Here is a 9,315-nt window from a genome sequence, read left to right on the forward strand (position 1 = left end):
CTATATACACAACTAGCAACGTTTAGCGTCCGGCAAAAAAGTCTCGAAATTTAGATTATTTCGCGCTAAATTCACATGCTAGTTCTTCTAGTCTCTATCGCATGGGAAAACATTGACTACAGAAGAGGTCTTCGCAATCATACGCTTTTCGGTCTTGATGAGCTTGAATGAGCTTCTCTTTCCATTCAGTTATCATAATTTTTTTTATCGCTGCACAATGTCGGGCAGGAAACAACAGAAACCACAACGATTCGTGTTGTTAAGGTGTCTGTCACGGGGTGACAACTGAAGAGCTTGTCAAATCGCAAAACGGTAAAGCTTCACAGTACGCATCTATTATACATACGTTAGAACTTTTATGAAGCAGTCCGCGTTTCGAAGATGAGCGCGTCAATCCCATGCTACGGTGAAACAGAAAAAAACACGAGAAAACACAGTATCCCTACGGGCTAGCTGCGATCAATAATACATTTTGGACAATACATATTGAAACGTGCTTTTCACCAGACCAACGTCAGTCAACGTTATATCTGCTGAATGCGCGTTTCAACGGCAGCTTCTCCCAACAGCCGAGTTCGTGAAATTCGCGCAGGGGACAACAGATCGGCCTGAATAAATCTGCTATACAGTAACCGAAGCTTCCAGCTGACCGCAACTCTGCTTTCTCATATTAATGGATTTATTACTCGCACGTTTGCCCCTATACGCTAATGATGTTTTGAGGTAATTTTGTTGATGCTAGAAATACACCCGCATGTAATTACGACACCTGTTTTTTCTACAAAGCTTATCTTGTGTTTATTCTTTTGTATGTAGAATCATCATAAGCACATTGACATTATCATACCATTTTCCATCATTACCATCAGTACTTGGGCAATTGATGGGCGACCCCTAATAATTTTCTCTTCCGCTCGCTTCTTCAATTCGCACACCCGCGTAGTTATCTGTTGTTAAATAATTGTCTTTATCATTATGTGTTCTTCAACAACTTCACGCAACGTTTCACCATCATCATTTATACAAATATTTATGGCTACTCGAAACAACGAATGCACCAAGAAGACTTGAGATCGGCGCGTTTTCACCGTGACTATACCCAGTGCTTTATCTGCGTATCGCTATCATATCTGTTGATTCATTCATCTTTGTTGCGTTGATAGTGTATCCTCGAACAGACCAAAATAGAATCGTGGGCATATCACCACAAAGGTGGAAAAAATCAATTGCACAAAATAGAATACCGACAGCGACTGTACTCATCGCATCGTTTGCATCGTTTTCCAGAGTGGGAGAAGACTAAATGGCAGATGCATTCTGGTGCACATGAACCCTTCCTTTCAACTCTTCCATCATTTTTCCAACCATTGGAACGTTTTTCAAGGCCGAAGAAGTCGGCCCCTGTAGAGGCCCTGTATGGGAGCTTTTAGTTGGCGCGTACGGTAACATGAGGCAAAGTGGGAGAAGGAACAGGTCATTAAGATTTCTACGGTGATGTTCTTAGCTTCACAGTATTTGTGTTGAGGTGTATTTACATGTTGATCCGTATGGGCTTTTCTCCCCGACTCTGGACGCGTGCGTCTTCTGTTAGCCTAGCTACGTAGCTACCCATTATTATTTTTGTGGTTGCGATATCGATGCATATATCTAATAATCATAATCTATTTGTCTGTTATCTAGTGGCGAGATCCTTTAGCTGGTGGCGCTTGCGCTTCGATCGCAGCTATTGTCTCTTTACCGATTCCCTGAAGTTCTTTTTCGCTGTGCTTGGTTTCGGGCTTGTCCTCGTACGATACGTGCTCGCCCGAGCCCAGTTTACCTGTAATCAATTGGGATAAATCAACTCGCTGTAAGCAGCCCTATACGTGTGTCATTTATGTAAAGAATAAGCAATTGATAACTCCACTGCTTTGAAGCAGTGCTTCTTGATGGCCTCCATCTTTGAGGCACACAAGTAAGGATTCTCAGAAGTCGTCCCATTTCTACAATGACGAAATGTATGATGAGACCTGTTGCTATGTCAGCTGCGTGCAGCCAGAATCTTGGAATAGCTTAGTTTATCGAGATTGATTATGTACATTTGCGTTGCTTGAAACTTCTACGTAAAGAAAGGCAAGTCTCTTTATTTGAAGGGGAACTATCAATGCAAAGAACACATGCACGCTTATGTTTATGGTCGATATTGGCAGCGCTTGATTCCATTAGGTGTCATGCTGCTACTGCTCTTTGCAAAACAAGATATACTTTTCCCGATTATTATTATTCGGTATAATAATTATATATATATATATATATATATATAGTTTTATTTCATAGGTGCACATCAATAGGCAAAAGAGCTTTCTTAAAAATCAATAAACGAATATCTAAGAAACAGAAAGAAATGAACGTGCAAATGTAACGTGAAAGGAAACCAAGTTGCTTCATACCGAACAGGACGATGGCTGATTGCTACGATCGTCCTTAGATTCGTACTCCGCTAACCCAAACAGGCCGCTAATGCGACTCAAGTCGTCTATGACTCATAGGCATGAAATTCTCTTTGTCCTCTTTGTTGCGACCTCGTTTTAATAGCTCGTAGCTCCCTTGGCAAAGCCTGGAGTCAGCTTACATGGCCCGATCCCTGTCATGCAGGTTTTAAGGTGTACCCGTGCTTGGCAGGTAGAGAGGGCCAGTGGCTAGCTAGTATTTAGACGCATCTATTTGTTTGTTCAGGACAAATACATGCACAATTAGAAAGAGTCATCGCTGCGTGTATCGTGCGCTACGCACGTCAGTGGGCCAACGTTAGGCGTGATACGTATCAACCGCCACAGTTACCTGTTTATCATACTGTAAGCGGACAACTCGTACGACGGTACCGTTGTTGAACGTAGCAGCTGGCCGATTGGGGCATGGCTAAAATCGAGAAGAGGTATATAAATATACACGTGGCTGCATCCGGTGCCGCTCGTCGGACCGTGAGCTCTATTGTTCATAGAGAGTTCATTTTCTACTGTGCTTGTATTATTGTACGGAGCTGAGACGATCAAACGCGGAAACACACGGGTGCACACCAATCACTGGCTAAATGGTCGATGAAAAGAATGCTTACTCATTCGTTTTAACCCAGCGGCGCAATGATTGTACGGTAGTGCAGACGACGTTACTGGCTGGCTGGCTGGATTCGTCATTGCCGCCTGCGCCGCCGTTGTCGTCGTCATCATCCGTGAAATCAGAACGGCAAACGTGGACCGCTCGCGGAATATCGCGATAGGCTTTTTCTTACCCTTGAGCTTTTTCTATTGTTTGTATTTCCTCGCCACCGAACAGGCCTGGCCTTCAGTGGTAGCTAATTTTGAGATTAGTGCAACTCCGGCGAGAGGCCGCGCGTGGGTTACGACTGAATTGTTTTTGTTTTTTTCTGAATTTGGAAAGCATGGAAATGTCGGCATGACAGGAGGAGATACAGTTTTTAACGGTCTGTTGACTGCTGTTAAGCGCGCGTCCGCGATGCGTTTCACACGCTAGTTCTATTTGGGTGTGACGAGTTACGAATGGGAATAAGAGCATGCTATCTGCGTCTGCACCGTGACATAGGTTTACCAGACTGCAGGATAAGATCGCTTTCGAATGTCACGCGCAATTGTCCTAACGTTCGTAACCTAAACTATTAATACGGTTGCGATACAGACCGATTCAGGTTGTTTTGTGCATGTAGAATGAAACGAAAAGAGTAAAGGGAAGATGCTACTGAAACGAAGGAAAAAGCTGTACCGTTGTCGAGTATCCGCCAAAAAAAAAACATAAGAAATGGAACGTTCTTTTAGCCCGCGCTTCCATTCGTGTGGACCCCAGGCTCGCAGTGAATTAGGTCGTTCGTACTAGCGATAAAAACAAGATTCGTGATTAAATTTCAAACGTTTACTAAACATCTGTGGAATCAGCTTGAGAGCGCTACGTGACCCAACACGTAGCGCTCTCAAGCTGATTAAATAGAGTACAGCCTTTTGCGGGGCGAACCTTAAGGTGGACCGCATCAATGTGGTGGTGAACAGGCTGCCGCTCCACCAACCGATACACTCAGAGAAAATCAAACGTAAATGATTAACGATAGGTGTTTATCTATGGAAGAAAAACTACGAAAGGCTGTCGGACAGAAAAGGATATGTCAACCTTTTTGGTCAGTCCCTCCCATGACTCGATGGGCAACTTTCTTTAGGTGCATCCCTTCTCGCTTTTGCAGACGCGGCTCACTACGAAAAGTCATATAGATACACTTTACTGTCACAATACTTGCCGTAATCTACACGTATACAGCTATAACCAGCCCATACTTCGGTATGGTAAAAACAAAATTCTAAAAAAACACATATTTATATCACATTACATTTGTTTGTTAAGTGTTTCTGCACATTTCTCTTCTATTAGTTTGTCTTCTCGAACTATGGCTGCTCCGCCAAATGGATTTCTCGGCATGCGCCATCGTGTTACCACAAAAACAAGTGATTAATTAGCTAGAATATCTCCCCTATATACAACATATAACTATCACTAGGGCAGCTCTATCAATAGTAGAAACAAAATGTTTTCTACCCTCAGTGGTGGCATCAAGTAACGAAGAGTTTCCAGCACCGTTTTGTTGTTGTTGTTGTTGTTGTTGTTCATCATCATCATCATTTTCTTCGTCGCTCGGTATAGGCGTAGGTGGACGACCTGCGACAGACCGCAGTTTCGAAGCGTCGAGTTGTGGATTCATCTGAATCGGAATCTCGACGCAACGCTCATCATCAATGACGACGGAACGGCGGCGAGGCGACGTGAGGTATGATTCAATGTTTTTCTTGTCAATGTCTGTTTCAAGTTAGGACCCATATCATCCCATCGAAGAGTGCGGTCGCATTGTTGCATCATCAGCCGGTAGAATGGCGTACCGCGCAATTTTGAAATCGAACAGCACCAATGTTAGTTGTTAGATAATTTGCTCATAAATATATCTATCTAATAATTGCATAGGAAATTAACTTACTCGGATGAAGCATTGAAACTACGAACTTACGAAAAGTATTTTCTAGCTACGAATGCAAATATTAGGTCAACAAACGAACAGCAGGAACTGTTGAGGGATCATTTAGTTTCCGCATTGCGGGAGTTTTCCTCGAAAGCCATTTGCCTAGTGGGATTGTAGCGTGCAGTAATCCCGTTAGAAGCTATCTAAAATAACGTCTTAGACGTTTCTGCGTGTAATTATGTACATGTGATTAGTTATTATGGCAACACTTTAGGTTTGCAATTTACTTAGGTGTAACTGTGGCAAGGGCGATGGTATCGTGTGTAGAGTCAAAATGTACAAGATTGAATCCCTAGTAGCTGAATTATAGCAAACCGCTTTATCAGCCTCTATGAGACGCCTGTAACTTAATTTTGTGCAGTGTTTAGATTAAAGCGAAAAAAAAACTGATACAGCTTCAGACTCAAGGATCAGGGGGACGAAGTCCAGCTTTCAGCTTCGAAAGTTATTCACTACGGACAACAGAAGGTGCCGGATTAATATTCATCAAATACTCATTATGATGAACAAATTGATGGCTGGATACCCTCAATACTTCGCAATGAAGAAACAATTGGTTTGGCTTGTGGAAATGAAATGTATCGCCTTCTCCGCTAGCTTCGTTCTTCGTCACCATCTATAGGGGGTCGGTCTTAGCTTACAACTAGCGTTGAGGGACTGGGACTTCGCCGGCTCGGTGATCCGACGGTGGCAGTTTCTATTCTGGTTATCTTTGTATGTGTCAGCAATATATTAGCGTGTATGTATTTATGACCTAAGTTTCTATCGTCGTCAGTAACGCCGATAGCATTGCCAGCAGAAACGTGATCGCCATCTGAAATAGCTATACCGAACAAGAACCACAATATCGATAGTACCAATCGCTTCTAGCCCAGTTGCTGCAGATAGCGTCGATTACGGAGCTACACGGCAGTGCGAAATATCAGCATCAGCATCACCAGCATCATACGTTTCACGATGGGGTGTGCGACGACGCAGCCAACTACACGTTTCCCGGCGTTTGTACCAGTAATTGCCGATGGCTGACGGCGATGACTAATCCAACGACTGAACTGATTCTAGAGGTCTTATTTTAGGTCGAGAACGAGCTGTCTGATCAACCCTGTCCACCAATGCCAGCTTCTAGTTCGCGGCTGCGCCAACGGCGACAGCAGTGGCATGACGAAGGGTACGGTACGGTTTACAGCGGGACGCACTGAGGGGTTCCACTGCGATGAAATGACGCGCTGCAAGAAGAAGCTGAATCTATTCTACAATATTCTAGGATTGTTGGTAGCGTCTCTGTGTCTATGTGTATTTGTTTTCGTTACGCAGGCGAAATGCCACCGTTGGCTAGCCTACGCTAAAATTTCGCGGGGGCACTTGACGATCATCACAAGTGGCGATCGACCACGATTGATCGCAGAGTACACGTTGGTTCGACGGTATTTTCTCAGCATGTGTGATCGGTATCACGTATTAAAAAATCTATTATCGGTTTGATGGAAATTGGGCAAGCGTGTAACGGCGAGAATTTCAAGCAAATGTCGTCACGATAATAATACCTTCAGTTCCATCGGTCTTTACTGCAAAGGCAGGACTTAAGGAAGAGAATCGGGCTTTTTTTTTGCAACCAGAGTGACAGATAGTCACTTGAGCACCGATTTCTATTCTATGAATTGTTTTAGCTTGGAACAGACTTAAACACCACATCATAGGCTGAGCATTTTTATGTTTGTATATCAGGTATAACAACCTATGCAAATACGGAAATTGTGAACAAACAGAAAAACGGCCTGGTGATTAAGAAAAAGTTAGCTAATACCAACTCACCTTTTCCAAGAGTCGCCATATTTCTTTGAGTAGGTAAGGGCTTCGTTCTTATCGTCAGGCAGTGAAGCTGCAGGCTGTCATTTAGGATAGGCTTATCTCACTCGTATACATTGCCTGTCACCTGCGAATCAGCACAAACAAACGCACGGTAAGAGATTACACGAGAGAGACAACTAATGAGCTTATCGATATAAATTGACTTTGCAATTAGTCGACTGTTGACCGGTACTTATAATACGTTACTAGACACATGGGAATGGCCACCGTATAAAACATTTCTACCTGTATACCGTTCTCTAATGATCTGAATTGCGTGTTCTGTTTTCGGAATGACGTCCTCTGTTATGGTTAACTAACATTTCCTAGCTCGAGACGGATTTAGCATCTATACGGAACTTTACGGGACGGACCTTTTAAACACCATTATACAGACAAAGATTTGCATACCAAACAAGGCCTCTGTCATTTTTTGCTAAACGTGTCACAGCGCCGCAAAGCAGTGTGGCAGATCTCATCTACGCTACCCAGTGCCAAGTACGTTACTTGTTCTGCAAGATCAGAAGCGGAGGGTGTGACTCGCTAAGGGATCTTACATGTTTGCAGTATTTACAACGTACTTATACCATAGTATATTCCTCGGTCCTGAAGTGCTCCATGTTAAGGCAGCGTTGTTGTTGCGGTGGCGGTGGCGGCGGCGGCCGCAGCAGAAGAAGCAATCGTTATTCTGGCAGTAATTGGCGCGTCGTATCCCTTGCCTGATATGAACACACGTATAATGCATTGAAAACAATCGCGCGCACTGCAGTCTACCCCTGGTGAGGTCTGGTTGAATCTAGTTCATGCTGAGGGGTTATGCAGCAGTCGGCCCTCGCAGGTTCGAACATCCGCCGGTAAGATAATTAGCAGTAGAACGTTAGTGAGAGTCTCTGGGCCTGTAATAGTACTTCGTAAGATCAGTAGTTACTGTTGTTGTTTTGGCTCTTACGATTCCCAATGTCGCTGCTCTTGACGAAGCACGTTTCGGCCTAAGCAAAGCTATAGTTTTTTTCTGGGACCAACGAAATAGACGGAGCTGGCGAGCAACAATAGGACGCCATTGTCGCTGCTGGTAGCGGGAATATGGTAAACCGATTAGCCGTGGTGCTCTTTGAACGGACCCGTACTAGTCGACACTTTGGTTAAACACTGGGATATTGACGCTGAAGGACACGTTAGAACGGATACGGTCATTTGAGCTAGCCAATGAGATCGGACTTATAATTTATGTAAACTCCATGTATAATAATAACTAAGTCCACGTTCTACGGGGAACGATGTTTTCGTAGATTCGAATCGATGACAGGTCGATCCACACTAATTTTCACGTTTCGCTGTTCCAGTGTTACATCGGATTGAGGGCGCAGGGCCAAAAAGACAAGCACTCAAAGCATAAATTCAGAGTACATAGTGTAGTTAAAAAAACGACAATACCGTGCACGTTACGTCCATGCTCCTTTGGTGTGGGCTTTGTCTCCGTAGGTTGTCTTTTATTTTGTGACCCGGTATGGCCCTAGCCACAGCTACAGGCCAAGTTGCTGCAGGTTCTTTAGGTGTCACTTGTTTGCCAATGGCTGGCGCTGCGATGGCAGCAGTGAATGGTGCTTTTTGTAGTGACGATGTAACCGTAATAATATTGGGCGTGGTGGCAGCGTGAGGTGTCCTGCGTGGTTGCTGTGGCAGTACTAGCGTATATCGTTACGTAACGGTAAGAGCTGCAACGACGGTCGGCCGTCCGCCCGCAAGTGAAAATAAACTGCTTCTGCTATTGCGGCAGGATGATGGACACTCAACAATATGACTGTGATTCTATTTCTACTGCTATGATACGAATACTCTCTTGGAAAACGGTCGATGCGCAGAGTCACTGGGCGCTTGATTGAGCGAGTAGGCAACAGACAGCGGCGGCCGTAGCAACAAATACGGTGGTGACCAGTGGCAGCTGAATAAGTTGACGCTAATGGTGATGTTGCTGCGGCTACAATCGTTGCTGATGTTTATTTCAGCAGTAGTACGTTGTCGCCTTACGCCTGGAGCCACTCACGTTGTTATCTCCTATTCAGTGACGGAGCTGCTGGTAGCGACACTTGTCGTCTGCTCGTTACGCCCGTGTTCGGTCCTCTCGAAAGAACGACGCGGTGTGGTTTGCAATGCGCAGAGGCCGTTTGTCTGCCATTATCGACACTAATGGCGGAGTACGAGTGATACGTTTGCCGATCTGTCTATTTGTCCTCCTTCTTTGGCGGATTTCTGCTAGAGAGGAGCTTCATTTCGGGTAGCCTGGTCGCGCCTCTGGAGCGCTGCTCCGCTGACCGCAAAGCTGACGGAAAGAACTGACTCGCGCGTAGCGCGGAGACAGAATCGGACGTACGAACCCATGGATGAACGGACAACACTCGCGAGGGTGCGGTGGTCGC

General features: G+C 44.7%; 1 protein-coding gene across 1 annotated transcript in view; it reads right to left on the reverse strand.

Annotated features, from left to right (window-relative positions):
• Positions 1 to 772: 772 nt before the first annotated feature.
• LOC111261611 (uncharacterized) overlaps positions 773 to 9,315 on the reverse strand; it is a gene marked incomplete in the record, with an annotated part of 9,144 nt that continues 601 nt past the window's right edge. The window contains 5 exon segments of the mRNA XM_086968775.1: positions 773 to 1,819; positions 4,576 to 4,833; positions 6,863 to 6,983; positions 7,480 to 7,805; positions 8,333 to 9,315. Coding sequence (XP_086824901.1) covers positions 1,677 to 1,819; positions 4,576 to 4,833; positions 6,863 to 6,881 — 420 coding nt within the window.

This window comes from Varroa jacobsoni, unplaced genomic scaffold (assembly GCF_002532875.2).
Source record: "Varroa jacobsoni isolate VJ856 unplaced genomic scaffold, vjacob_1.0 scaffold_573, whole genome shotgun sequence".
In the NCBI taxonomy this organism is placed as follows: domain Eukaryota; kingdom Metazoa; phylum Arthropoda; class Arachnida; order Mesostigmata; family Varroidae; genus Varroa; species Varroa jacobsoni.